Raw genomic sequence first — 14,650 nt, 5'->3', positions numbered from 1 at the left:
GAGGTCCAAAAGGTTGGCGACCCCTGTTTTGGAGAATAGGTTGATTCCTTCTTTTGTGGCACCCCTCAAATATAGGAAGATTGCTATCATGTCACACCTAGGTCTTCTTTTATCTAGACTGGCCATACCCAGTACCTGCAAACGTTTATCTTATGATTTAGTCTCCAGGCCCTTAACCATCTTAGTTGCTCTTCTCTGCACTCTTTCTGGAGCCCTTTCCGGAATATGGATTCACGTCACAGGAATATGAAGTTTTCAGCTAATCAAAAAGGCAAATATAAAACCTTCTTCCCAGCAGCTCTTAAACGTGGAAGGAAAAGTAGGCCAGACGCTCTTGTTATGTCATCTCCCTGAGCGTAGGCAAAAATAAATAAATAAATAAAACACTTCATGCTGCACTGGTAAGGCCACGCTTGGAATAATGCATCCAGTTTTGGCCACCACGATACAAAACAAAGACGCTGAGACTCTGGGAAGAGCGCAGAGAAGAGCAACCAAGATGATGAAGGGACCGGAGGCTAAAACATACGAAGAACGGCTGCGGGAACTGGGTGTGTCTAGTTTAATGAACAGAAGGTCTAGGGGTGACATGGTAGTGGTGTCCCAATATCTCAGGGGCTGCCCCAAAGAAGAGGGAGTCAAGCTATTCTCCAAAGCACCGGAAGGCAGGTAAGAAACAACGGATGGAAACTAATCAAGGAGAGAAGCAACCTGGAACTAAGGAGAAATTTTCTTAACAGTGAGGACAATTAACCAGTGGAGCAGAAGTTGCCTCCAGAAGTTGTGGGTGCTCCAACACTGGAGGTTTTCAAGAAGAGACAAGACAACCAGTTAACCAGGATGGTATAAGATCTCACCCAAGATCATCCTAAGATGGCATGCATATCTCTGTTTCGCTGCTGTTCACCTCCGTAACATTTTTATCTTTAAAAGTCCCATTCTTAAAATATTGACACAGTAATTAACAGTAAAAGAGCTGCCCAGAATCATCTTACAAGCGTAATAAATAAATCCTTTTTCATGCTGTGTTCTCAGTGCTCTCTGAGCCAGCTGGTTTTCTTGCACACAACAGCGTTGATGAGGTTTCCTAGTTTGGTAATAAAAGGTCTGCAAGAAATCAGGCGCAGGGAACACTAAGAACCCCACAGTCGTCCTCCTCCTCCCCAACCACACTCCCTTCTAGCACTGATGATGTCATCTAGTTGGGTCATTAAACGCCTACAAGGAAACCACCCAGCTCAGAAGGCTCCATGGACCCCAATGTTCTCCTCCTCCTCTTCCTCCACCGCCCTACTTCCTTCCAGCACTGATAATGTTACCTCATTGGGTAATGAAATATCTGTAAACCTCACTCCCTTCTAGCACTGATGATGTTATCTAGTTGGGTCACGAAAAGTCTGCAAGAAAGCAACCAAGCTCAGAGAGCACCAAGGACCCCACAGTCATGGTCCTCCTCCTCCTTCCTCTTTTTCGTCCTTCTCCTTCTCCCTTCTAGCACTGATGGTGATACCTAGTTTGGTTATGAAATGTCTATAAGAAACCAAGAAAACTCAGAGAGCACCAAGGACCCCACAGTCATTGTCCTTCTCCTCCTCTCCTCCCCCCCCCACCACTTCCTGTCTCTCTCCCTCTTCTCCTTTCTTCCTCCTCCTCCCTTCTAGCACTGATGATGTTACCTAGTTGGGTTGCAAAACGTCTGCAAGAAAACCACTAAGCTCAGAGAGAACCAAGGACCCTTCAGTTCAACCCTGAGCTACAAATATTCTCTTCTATTGATAATTTTATTTTTACTGTAGACATTTACCCCAGAACACAACAGGGACAGACCAATTAACGAAGCGGTCAACTGGCATACGATCTCCTGTGTGATTCTAATGACAAGACATAAAAATTTGACCGAAATTAACTATAAGGGGCATTTTATATATATAAAAAAATATCTCTCTGCACAGCAGCCTCACCTTCAGAATTTTAACGACTACTTTTTCATTATTTGTGATGTTGATGGCTTCGAAGACTTCGCTGTATTTGCCCCGGCCTAACTTTCGAACTAGCTGATAATCGTCTTGATTCCTATAATGACAAAAGACCAAAAGAAAAAAGGAAAAAAAAGGAGCATGATGCAAGGGAAAAGAATTAAATGATTCACCAACCAAAAGCATTCTCGTGTTCAAAGAAATCACTCAGTGTAGAAGAACTGTTAAAGTCTGCAGTAGGGAAAAAAAATCAGGATTCTGGTAGCATTTTTTTTCTGACTAAGACATCTTGCCTCAACTTTCAAAGATAACTGGACTTTTAAATTTTTATTTAAGATGTTTTGTTTCTCATCCAAGAAACTTCAGTTCTCCTGGTAATTGGCCAGTCTTGTTTTTCCCCCTAAGGCAGGACTAGAACTCACCGTCTCCTGGTGATTGGCCCAAAGTCACCCAGCCTGCTTTTGTGCTGCAAGCAGAACTAGAACTCACAGCCTCCTAGTGATTGCCCCAGAGTCATCCAGCAGGACTAGAACTCATCATCTCCTGGCGCCTGGCCCAAAGTTACCTAGCCAGCTTTCATGATGAAGGCGGAACTAGAACTCCTGGTGAGTGGTCCAGAATTACCCAGCTGACTTTGTTTTTTTTTTAAGACAAGACTAGAATTCAGGGTCTTTGGGGGATTGGTGTAACGTCATCCAAGCCAGTTTTTATGCCTAAAGCGGGATTAGAACTCAATGGTCCAATTTTTAGCCTGGTCCCTTAACCACCAGACCTTCCTATGTATTCTTCCCACTGTCAAAATTTAGACCAAAAAGCTCCGGATTTTTATTTTTTTGTTTGTAGCAAGAGTTAACGTGCAGAGAGCACTCGTCCATCTAAACCAATTGCTGGCTAAAACCGGCAGAATATCTGCAATGGTTCACAGATTAACGCACGTAGAGTCCTTTGCCACTTGGGCAGGATGCAAATTTAATAGAATGCAGAATAAGAGAGTTGCAAGGGACCCTGGAGGTCTCCTAGTCCAACCCTCTGCGCGAGCTGGCTGTCCAATTTCTCCTTGAAAACCTCCAGTCACCCACAACTTCTGGAAGCAAGGAGTTCCACTGTTAATTGTTCTGTCAGGAAATTTCTCCTTCGTTTTAGAATTTTAATTCTCCCCTAAATTAGTTTCCATCCTATGCTTCTTGTCCCACTTTCAGGTGCCTTGGAGAATCAGTTGACCCCCCTCTTCTCACTGGCAGCCCCTCAAATATTGGAAGATGGCTATCATATCACCCGAGTCCTTCTCTTTGTTAGACTAGAGATTATATCCAGTTCCTGCAGCTATTCCTCTTTATGTTTTAGCCTCTAGTTCTCAAATTCTCTAAATAATTTTCAGGAATAACAGGATTAGGGCCTAAGAGTGTGGGAAACAAGGCCACCTTCAGCCATGGAAGCTGACTCAGAGATTTTAATAATCTCTCTGCCTAATTTCCTCCACACTGCAGCGGGGACGCGATACAAAATAGAGGTGAGAGTGTTATATAGGTTGCTTTGAACTCCTCCTAGGAAGAGAAGATACACCTAACAGATAATGTGTCAATAAGGGCTCCCTTTTAATAGGGAGGAGAGGCAGTGAATCAAGCCTTCTTCTTTTTTTTAATTCTGCAGCAGCCACTAAATCATTCCCTGACCAATTTTATTTTCTTATTTACTGGCTTTGAAAAATCCCATCTTCTCCGCCGCATGCAGGGTTTTAGCCACGGAGGGAGGGATAAAGTATGCGATGGATCCTTTCAACTTTGGTGGGAAATGACACCAGCTGGATGATTTTGGGGCCAATCCCCGGGAGACGGCGAGTTCTAGTGCCGCCTTAGGCATGAAAGATGCCTGGGTGACTTTGGGCCAATCGCCAGGAGTCGGTGAGTTCTAGTCCCGCCTTAGGCATGAAAGATGCCTGGGTGACTTTGGGCCAATCGCCAGGAGTCGGTGAGTTCTAGTCCCGCCTTAGGCATGAAAGCCAGCTGGGTGACTTTGGGCCAATCGCCAGGAGTCAGTGAGTTCTAGTCCCGCCTTAGGCATGAAAGCCAACTGGGTGACTTTGGGCCAATCGCCAGGAATCGGTGAGTTTTAGTCCCGCCTTAGGCATGAAAGCCAACTAGGTGACTTTGGGCCAATCGCCAGGAGTCAGTGAGTTTTAGTCCCACCTTAGGCATGAAAGCCAACTGGGTGACTTTGGGCCAATCGCCAGGAATCGGTGAGTTTTAGTCCCACCTTAGGCATGAAAGCCAACTGGGTGACTTTGGGCCAATCGCCAGGAGTCGGTGAGTTCTAGTCCCGCCTTAGGCATGAAAGCCAACTAGGTGACTTGGGGCCAATCGCCAGGAATCGGTGAGTTTTAGTCCCGCCTTAGGCATGAAAGCCAACTGGGTGACTTTGGGCCAATCGCCAGGAATCGGTGAGTTTTAGTCCCACCTTAGGCATGAAAGCCAACTGGGTGACTTTGGGCCAATCGCCAGGAGTCAGTGAGTTTTAGTCCCGCCTTAGGCATGAAAGCCAACTGGGTGACTTTGGGCCAATCGCCAGGAGTCGGTGAGTTCTAGTCCCACCTTAGGCATGAAAGATGCCTGGGTGACTTTGGACCAATCCCCAGGAGACAGTGAGTTCTAGTCCTGCCTTAGGCACGAAAGATGCCTGGGTGACTTTGGGCCAATCGCCAGGAGTCAGTGAGTTCTGGCCCCACCTGGCAGTGGAGTGTGGCGGCTCACATGGTTAGGGAAGGGGAAAAAGAGAAAAATGGAAGAAAACAGAAGAGAGAAGAGGAATGGGAGAAGAAAAGAGAAGATAGAAGAATGAGGAGAGGAGGAGGAGAGGAGATTATAAAATAGAGCAGAAAATAGAACAGGATAAGGATAAGAACAGAACAGAGTCCTTTCCACAGTTCCAAGAAGGCTCCACATCCATTTGCACCGCTCATATGACCCAGATGTCACAGACAAAACATCCAAGTGGCCTCAATGACTCTCTAAAAAGGATGCAAATGACCAGCTGTCTACAAGGAATATAAATCCTTCCAGCCTCCATCCTTCAGTCAGAACTGAAGAAGCATCTTGGTTGAGAAGCGAAGCGCCTTCAAAAGAAAAAGCAGAAAGCCCAGTTGCCTCTGGAAGAAGGAAGGCGGGAAATAAAAGCACCTTTGGGACAACCGTGACCTGGAGGGGGGAGAATCTCCATAGAACAGAACAGAACAGAATTTACAGAACAGGAAGAAAAATCTCTCGTAAAAGTGTTACGAGAGCTTGGGAACCAAAAAGCCCAGGAGACCAGGACACTTACCCCCACTCCACCACGTGCGACTCGTAATCCCAGTACTCCCGTGGTCTGTGTGTATTTACATCTGTGTAAACTCTGGCCCTGCTCGGCACAGGCCCCGACATGTTGGACAGGCTGGCAGGTGGAGCTGGGCTACGGATCTGGCCTTCACGCCTCTTCCGGATTCCGGATCGATCCCAGGATTGCCTCAGATGGGAATCTGGATGTTTGTTTTTCCCTTCACTGCAAAGACAAAAAAAATGCAAGGATGCTGAAGAGAGGAACCGACGCTTCGAGGTAGGTGACAAAACAGTTCCACGTTTGGACTGAAACTTAAGTTTTAAATATCAAGGAGGTTAAAGGTTTAACCTTTCATTAGAGGCTTTTTTATTTAAAAGGAGAGTTTTCTTCTGTTTAGAAGGTAGTGCAACATTTCTGCCACTTAAGAGCAGGGGTGTCCAACCTTGGCAATTTTAAGACCTGAGGACTTCAGCTCCCAGAATTCCCCAGCATGGCTGAGGAATTCTGGGAGATGAAGTTCACAAGTCTTTAAAAGTTGCCAAATTTGGACACCCCCGGTTTAGAGAAAGCAAGAAGTCTACTGCTCCGTCTCCTCCATGTCATGCACCACAGAGCAGATCGCTAGTACATAAACAAAGTCACGAGTTAGTATTTCCACTTTTTATTAAATACCCTGGCCAGTCTAATTTGTTTTATCTTTGAAATGCTGCCGGTATTATTAGATCAACCCAATTCCACCTCTCTGTCTACAAAAGTACTGCTCGGAGGTCTGTACTTTACGCCATAGGAGTGCTTCTACCCCCTTTTAGAAGATAAATGGATGGATAGATAGGCGGGTGGTTGGGTAGGTAGATAAGGTAAAGGAGAGAGAGAGAGAGAGAGAGAGAGAGAGAGAGAGAGAGAGAGAGAGGAGAAAGAATAGATTAAGAGAGGGAGAGAGAGACAATAGATTAGATATATAGATGAAAAATAGATTAAGACAGATATAACATATAGATGAAAGAGATAATAGATATATATGAGAGATAATAGATTAAGAGAGACAGATAATAGATCAGAAATATAGATGAGAGATAGATTAAGAGAAAGACAGATATAACATACAGATGAAAGAGATATTAGATATGAAAGATTGACAGGTAATAGATTAGATATAGATATAGATGAAAGATAAATTAAGAGATAGACAGATATAACATAGACAGATATAGATGAAAGAGATAATAGATAGATATGAGAGATAATAGATCAGACAGATATGGAAAGACAGACTGACACAGTAAGAAGACAGATGTAGATAGATATAGATACGATGTAAGTAGGTAGCTAAGACACAGATGTAGATAGGTAGGGTAGACAGACATAGGTAGGTAGGTAGACAGACACAGGCATATACAAATACATACACACATATCCATGCACACATATATACATACATACACGTAGGTTCTCTCTCTCTCCCCCCTTTCTTTTGCATTTTATTATCATTATCTGTATTCTGTCATTTCTGCACAGTAATTCTACACCCTGGTCTCTGACCGAATAAAGATTAGCATTGAGTTACATAAATAGAATATTTGAAGTGTGACCCTCCCTGCGCTACGCATGACCTGCAATAATTGTGTTACCCCCCTGGCAGAAAGAGACAGATAGTAAGGCTTTGAGGCCTTTACTCCTCCCTATCTCTAGTCAGCATGGATACTTCTTCCCTTCCGGCTTCGCCGTAAGCCAGAGCTCTAGCGAAGTGTGCTAGTCTGATTTAAAGTTAATGTTGGCAGCACATCGTGCTCGGTGGCTGGGACGTTCCAAACCGTAGGGAAGCTTCAGCGGGGATGTGCAAAATGTTCTCTGTTTCCCCCCCCACACACTTGTGCGCCGCACGGATCTGGTGTGCTTTTGAGGGCAGGACGAGAGATTTTCCTGAGCCACCAATGACCCGCTTTCTGTTCTCCAAAAGGATCGCTCTCGTTTATGGCACGATCCACAACGAGGACGAGGCGATCTGCACAGTTTTACAGATTAACAGCGTTGGAAGGGACCTTGTAGGTCATCTAGTCCAACCCCCCACCGCCGCCGCCTAAGCAGGAGACCCTACACCATTTCTGACAAATGGCAGAATCCGATCTCTTCTTGAAAGTCTCGAGTGAGTTTCCCAACCTTTTTCAGCTTTGCTGCCCAGGGGAGGAGAGGATAGTGCAAAGGCAGCCCATCACTCATGCCTGCGCTCGACCGCCGTTCATGCAAGCGGGGATGGGTAAAAATGCATTCGCCCACCCCTTCCTTGGCCCGGTTCCAAATGGTTCAAGGCCCGGGGGTGGGCTACAGCCTGGGGGGGTTGAGGTTGGGGAACCCTGCCTTAAGCTATGTTGCTAAAAAAAAATCAAGGCTGGATCAGGTCTAACTTTTACAGTTAACCTTGTAAATCTGGGGTCTTGAAACTTGATAGCTTTAAGACTTGTGGACTTCAACTCCCAGAATTCCTCCTCCAGTCATGTTAGCTCGGGAATCCTGGGATTTGAAGTCCACAAGTCTTAAAAGTTGCCAAGTTTGAAGACCCTTGCTCTATTCTATCTATCTATCTATCTATCTATCTATCTATCTATCTATCTATCTATCTATCCTATCCTATCCTATCCTATCCTATCCTATCCTATCCTATCCTATCCTATCCTATCCTATCCTATCCTATCCCATCCTATCCTATCTGTTCTATATCTATCTATTCTACCTCTTTTTATTCTATCTATCTATTCTTTCTCTCTCTCTCTTCTATATCTCTCTCTCTTTCTTTATCTATTCCAGGGGTCTTGAAACTTGATAGCTTTAAGACTTGTGGACTTCAACTCCCAGAATTCCTCCTCCAGTCATGTTAGCTCAGGAATTCTGGGAGTTGAAGTCCACAAAGTCTTAAACTTGCCCAGTTTGAAGGCCTATGCTGTAAAAATGAATGCAACTGAGTCCAAAATTTTTGTCGCTAAGTGAAAACCTTCCCCCCTTTTACAACAGCCATTAAGTGAATCGCTGCAGTTAGCAACATGGTTGTAAAGTGAATGTGGCTTCCCCATGGGCTTTTGCTGGTTGCAAAAGGAAATTATGTGACCCCGGGACGCTGCGACCGTCGTGAACATGTGACGGTTGCCAAGTGGCTGAATTTTGATCGTGTAACTGTGGGGATGCTGCAATCGGTCGTTAAGCGTGAAAAAACTTTTTTCAGTGGCGTTGTAAATTCGAACAGTCCCCAAACCAATGTTTTTAAGTCAAGGAACAACTATACAAACCACAAAACAGAATAAGTAAGACGTAAACAGAAGACAAAGAAATAATTTCCTAAAAACCAATTTTTCCAGGGAGGCTACAATTTACATAAGCATTTGAATATTTCTCCTATATACCACCCACCAGATGTAAAACTATTCTATTATACTGTACAGGTGGTGCTTGACTTACGATTCATTTAGCAACCAAGGTTACTGTTCTGACCAAGGCTTCCTGAGACAATAACAATCGCATGCTGTTTCCCCCAAAACTTGTTTTTATTTCAACAGCTGTGAATTATATGCATTCACAGCCCATAATGAGTCCCACAGAGTTTGTGAAGAGTCCAACGGGAGTTCTGCCAAGGTCCTTCGGGATAAGGCTGATAAGCACCCACCTTTATCTCCCTGGAAATGCTGCCAATGACTAAATTGGCCATTAGTTGTTGAAGGCCAAACAGAGCACAAAGTCCACGTGGAACTTCAGAATTTAAATTGACCAGAACGAACGAAGTTGCTTCCTGCAAAGGCTCATGTCCCTTTGCTTCTCCTTTTTGTCTTATGGGAGGGGCCAATCATATCCCAGCCTTACTCCTGAGTCGCCCCTTTTGTCTTAATGGTTCTTGCCTTCTGGCAGCTCTGCGCAAGCGCGAACTGGGAACAGGCTCCCTCTGTTCCTCTGCCTCACTTGATGTCAGATTCTGGAGACTCCAAAGTCAGGACATAACTTCCAGGTGGCCCTGGCCCCATCCTTCAACCAAGTTCTCCCCAGACTCCAGGACTGGGTCATGTTCCTTCCCATTGTCTGACTCGGCTGCCAGCTCCGCAGGCCGCCGACGGACCACGACGCTTATAACAGCACCGAAAAGTCACCTATGACCATTTTTCATGCTTAACAACTGTTGCAGCATCTCACATGGTCACATGGGCTTACATTCCGATGCTGGATAACCTACTCACATTTACAACGGTCGCAGCATCCCCCGGGGAGTCAAGTGATCCCCTTTCGCGACCTTCTGACAAGCCAAGTCAATGGGGGAAGCCAGATTCACTTAACAACGGGGTGACTAACTTAACAAATGCAATGATTCACCTAACAACCGTGGCCAGAAAGGTCGTAAATCGGGGCTAAATTCACTTAACATTTTGGGCTCAATTGTGGTTCGTAAGTCGAAGACTACCTGTATAGGAAATCCTCAACTTATGACTGGTTGCTTACCGACCATTGGAGAGAAAGATACTTCTGACCCAGATGTGAAGTTCTGATGGACATTTATGGACATTTGCAGTATTTAAAAATCACACTGGCCATCATTTATAACGTTTCCCCTCCCAGAAAGTGAAATTTACTTCTGATTTTCAGGGGGAAAAAACTCCCATCCAATAGCGGAGAATGGGTTTGCTTTAATGACTGTGAGTACGTACTTGTTACATGACAAGTAACCTGTACGACATAAAGGCATTAAAATCAGGCAGGGCCACCTAACGACCCAATTAATGACAGGCTCAATTACGGTCATAACTTGCAGACTACCTGTGTACCCCCACATTTCCATTTCCGGGTCCTGTGAAACCTTTGAAATTCACCTACAAGCCTGTGAGTAAAGTGGTTTGTTCGCTGACTTTCCAGCACCCAGTAGAGGCTGACACTGGACCTACAAAGAAATTCTTATAATACAGATGGTCCCCGTGTTACGGCCACAACTGAGCCCCCCGTTTCTGCTGCAAAGTCAAGCACTTGTTCAGTGACTGTTTGTCACCTTTCTTGCCTCCGTTGTTAAGTGAAACGCTGCCATTGATAAGTTGGTAACCTGGCTGTTAAGTGAATCCAACTGCACCACTGTCAGGATTCCAGAAATCGCCCCAATTAAATGATTCTCAAGCCAAACTTCAAAAAGCTTCAAAGGATTCATTAGAGGCGACATCCTGGCCCTGTCCTGTATGAAGCCAACTCTGGCCTAGGTCATTTCCAGTCCCCTGGGACCCTTTTTCCCCCCCTCCCCTCTGGGTGTCTCACAAACCAGATTCTCCCATTGAGCACCTTCACGGGCCGGGGGTCATTGTTCTCCTATTAAGTATATTCCCGGGCAAAAGCTCTGGTATATTAGTTACAATCTTTTAAAGATACAGAGTTGGAATGTATTTCTGCTTCCAAACTGCTGCACTGCTCTTCCAAATTTCCTTCTTCCTCCCCCCACCCTGTTTTTTTTTTAATGGCAACTACTAAAACAGGCGTAGGAATGTTTTATGAGTTGACATTGGGCTTGTCACGTATTTCAGTGCCATTGTAGCTTTCAACAGACACTAAACTGTTGGAAGTCTCTATATTTGAAGAAATTAAAAGCTGAAAGCTGCAGTTATGAGGAATGTACACCGAAACCAACGCGGCCTCCATGTTTCTGCCGTTGTTGCACAAAACTATCCAGAATCTCCAAAACCAGAGAGCATGCGTTTGACTTCCATTCTTTGGTTCCCTCTTTTTTTTTTTTTTTTTGCAATCATGGCCCTTTTGTCTATTTTCTTTGCAAATAATAGACCTCCGTGAAATAGGGAATATTCCACACCACTGCGGAATTCTTTTAACATTTAAAAACAGCTCTGATGGGAGGACGTAATGGATTTTGAGTTCTCTCAACGCAACGCAAACACCTAGGTTTGTAAAACAAACAAACAAAATCTGAGAATAACTCTCCCAGTTATTATCTCCCCATATAAAGGAGATTTATTTGTAGCTCAGGGTCGAACTGAGGTGCTCTCCGAGCGGGGTTGTTTTCTTGCAGACGTTTCAGGACCCAACTAGGGAACACGATCAGCGCTAGGAGGGAGAGGTACCAAAGGTGCTTTTTCAGGAGGCAATTGGACTGATTTTTTTTTCTTTGAAGACGTTTCGCTTCTCATCCAAGAAGCTTCTTCAGCTCCGACAGGATAGGGGGGAATGGAAGGATTCATATTCCTTGCAGATAGCTGGTCACTTGCATCCTTTTAGAGGGTCGTCCTGCAGACTATGGATACAAATTTAACCAGGTTGAAAGGGACCCTGTAGGTCATCTAGTTCAACCCCCCGCCGCTGCCCAGGCAGGAAACCCTACGCCATTTCTGACCAATGGCAGTCCTGTCTCTTCTTGAAAGCCTCCAGGGATGAAGCTCCCACAACTTCTGAAGGCAACTTCTGTTCCATTAGTTATTTATTCTCACTGTCAGAAAATTTCTCCTTATTCCCAGGTTGAATCTCTCCTTGTTCAATTTCCATCCATTATTCCTTGTCTGGCCTACAGGAGCTTTAGAAAATAGCTTGACCCCCTTCCTCCTCCCTGTGGCAGCCCCTCAAATATTGGAAGACCGCTATCATGTCTCCCCTGGTCCTTCTCTTCCCTAGATTAGCCAGGCCCAGTTTCTGCAACCATTCATCATCCAGTCCCCTCATCATCCTGGTTGCTCTTCTCTGCACTTTTTCTAGAGTCTCAACCTCTTTTTTATAGCGGCGACAGGAACCAGGAGCATCACTCAGGTGGACCCTGAGAACACAGATAAACCTCCAAGTGGCCTCAAGGACTCTCTAAAATGATGCATTGCAAAGGACCAGCTGCCTGCAAGGAGCAGAAATCCTTCTTTTCCCCACCATCCACTCGGAGCTGAAGCAGCTTCTCGGATGAGAAGCAAAACGCCTTCAAAAAAAAAGAAAGTCCCAGTTGCCTCCAAAAAAACCCCCCACCTTTGGGACAATCATGACCTGGATGATTGAGAATCTCTACAGACTTTTAGAAGGGGGAGGGGTTTGCAGAGAGGAAGAGGAGGAGTGTGGCGGGGGGGCTTGATTCTCTCTCAGCTTGGTTGTTTTCTTGCAGACCTTTCATGACCCAACTAGGGAATACCATCAATGTTACACTGAATACCCTTCAATAAACGAAAATGGAAAAGAAACCACAGGATTTATGCGTTTTGTGAGCAGAAGCATTTTTTACACACACACACAGAGCAGTGCACTTGCAGCTCTCTCTGGTCTAGGGATTTTGCAGCCCCGACTGCTGGAAAAACCGTGCGTGAAAAACCGGAAGAGCAGAATGGGGCTTTGGCGGATAGGCTGAATAATGGATGTCAGACAACCGGGCAGCTCCTGGAAGCCAGAAGCATCGGAACGAGCTCGGGTTTCAAGCCAGGGAACAGGAAATGGAAGTAGAACAGAAGAGCAGGGGTGGATGTCTGATTGCTTAACAAATCTAAAAGAAAACAAAAAATCAGAGCCATCCAACAGAGAGAGAGAGAGAGAGAGAGAGAGAGAGAGAGAGAGAGAGAGAGAGAGAGAAAGAGAGAGAGAGAGAAAGAGAGAAGAGAGAGAGAGAGAGAGAGAGAGAAAGAGAGAGAAGAGAAAGAGAGAGAGAAGAGAAACAGAGAGACAGAAAGAGAAAAGAGAGAGAGAGAGAGAGAGAGAGAGAAAGAGAGAAAGAGAGAAAGAGAAAGAGAGAGAGAGAGAGAGAGAGAGAGAGAGAGAGAGAGATTTGTGGGTCACTGGCATGGGATCTATCATGGCTTCTCCCCAACCTTCACCCTCATACAACCTTCACCCCAAGAATCAACTAATCTGTCCATTATCTAATCTTATCCTTAAAGGATACCACCTTCTCTCATCTATCTCTATCCATCGTATTATCTCTCTCTCTCATCCATCTCTCTCTATGCATCTCTCTATTACCTCTCACATCTATCTATCTATCTATCTCGACTAGCTCTATGCCGGTTCTTCGCTACGAAACTATGCGGTCGGGTTTAATTTTGGGGCAGGAAAATAAGGGGGAGGGAATTCTGCCTCTTCCTACCAGCATCCATCGGTATTCATCTGGCTGGCATCTTGTCGGTGTGTCAGAGGGTTGAGGGCTGTTTGGAAGTTGAAGCAGTATTTGCTGTGTGAGCAACAAGGAGACAGTAAGGAAGCTGGCTGTGGCTTAGCTCAACTGTTCTGTACTAAAGCTGCTTGCTGCTGTGAAACTGAAACTCCTCTGCTTGGGTTTTGCATTTGGAAGAGATTTCTTTTCAGGTGGGGAGGGGGAGTAGAACTCCTTAGCATCAGAGTGTGTTAATAATATAGGAAATACTCTAAATGCTCTGATGGTCATTTTGAAAAACCCTTTCTTAGTGAGCACCTAGAAGCCAAGAGGAACATAGGTGCCCAATTTCAAGTTTGTATGTTTTACGGTTCTGGAGATTTTGTGATGATGCATGAGTGGTATTTTGCTTTGATATATATAAAAGAAAGAAAGAAAGGAAGGAAGGAAGGAAGGAAGGAAGGAAGGAAGGAAGGAAGGAAGGAAGGAAGGAAGGAAGGAAGGAAGGAAGGAAGGAAGGAAGGAAGGAAGAAAAGATATCTATCTCTGTATCTATCATCTAACGTTTAAAACATTCCACCTCATCTGTCTAATTTTTAAAAGATACTGTCATCTATCTCTATTTTTTTTAAAGATAACTATCTAATTTTTAAGATTCTTTAATGTAATTCTTTCTCTCTCGTCTAGTGATTTATCAATCTATGTATCTAGGTCTCATCCTTATAAGTCTTATTGCTATAAGTGACACTCTGGTACATTTTGATTCCACATTAGACTCATGTTTTCTGTTGTATAACATTTTTACTTCTTAAATTTATTTGCCACGTATCTTGCCATGAATTGCAGTGATACCATTCACACCCGGGTCATAAAATGGAGCAACATGTCTTGCTTAACAACTTAATTTTGGGGCTCCCTGGTGGTCGTTAAGCCAAGGATTACCTGCACGTTAATTTAGACCAGGCCATGAACTGTCAGTTCTCAACCGCCACTCAAGGTCAATAATCCAATTATATTCTTCAAATGGTAGGGACTACCGAGCTGAAGACTTCGAAAGCCTCACCTGGATTCTTCTAAAAGGGGGCGACCCGTATAAAATGTCAACTTCCTTTTCTCCTTCCACGCAAAGCCTCAACGAAAAGTAAAGACCCAGATTTCTGTACCCAATTTATATGACACTTAGGTTTTAAGATATCACCTCCTACCTTCGGAAGGGAAAGACGCGAGAAAAGTGACTAAATATAAAAGCCATGTTCAAAAAAAATATAAAAAATAAAACCCACACAAA

The 14,650-nt window shown here is 44.5% G+C and overlaps 2 protein-coding genes across 2 annotated transcripts in view; both read right to left on the bottom strand.

Moving 5' to 3' along the window:
* The window catches only part of SRXN1 (sulfiredoxin 1), a 126,158-nt gene that overhangs the window by 22,333 nt on the left and 89,175 nt on the right, over nucleotides 1-14,650 (bottom strand). The gene's annotated exons all lie outside the window — the stretch shown is intronic.
* CSNK2A1 (casein kinase 2 alpha 1) overlaps nucleotides 1-14,650 on the bottom strand; it is a 43,854-nt gene that overhangs the window by 19,278 nt on the left and 9,926 nt on the right. Inside the window, exons 2-3 of the mRNA XM_026721266.2 lie at nucleotides 5,292-5,510; nucleotides 1,962-2,073 (exon numbers count right to left, since the gene is read on the bottom strand). Of these exons, the coding sequence (XP_026577051.1) occupies nucleotides 1,962-2,073; nucleotides 5,292-5,392 (213 nt within the window). The 5' untranslated portion in view covers nucleotides 5,393-5,510. The remainder of the gene's footprint in view (nucleotides 1-1,961; nucleotides 2,074-5,291; nucleotides 5,511-14,650) is intronic.

Source organism: Pseudonaja textilis, chromosome 3 (assembly GCF_049901715.1).
Source record: "Pseudonaja textilis isolate UNSWEBS1 chromosome 3, rPseTex1.2, whole genome shotgun sequence".
In the NCBI taxonomy this organism is placed as follows: Eukaryota; Metazoa; Chordata; class Lepidosauria; order Squamata; family Elapidae; genus Pseudonaja; species Pseudonaja textilis.
Note: the sequence above shows the minus strand (reverse complement) of the source record. Positions and strands in the feature narration are given on the sequence as shown.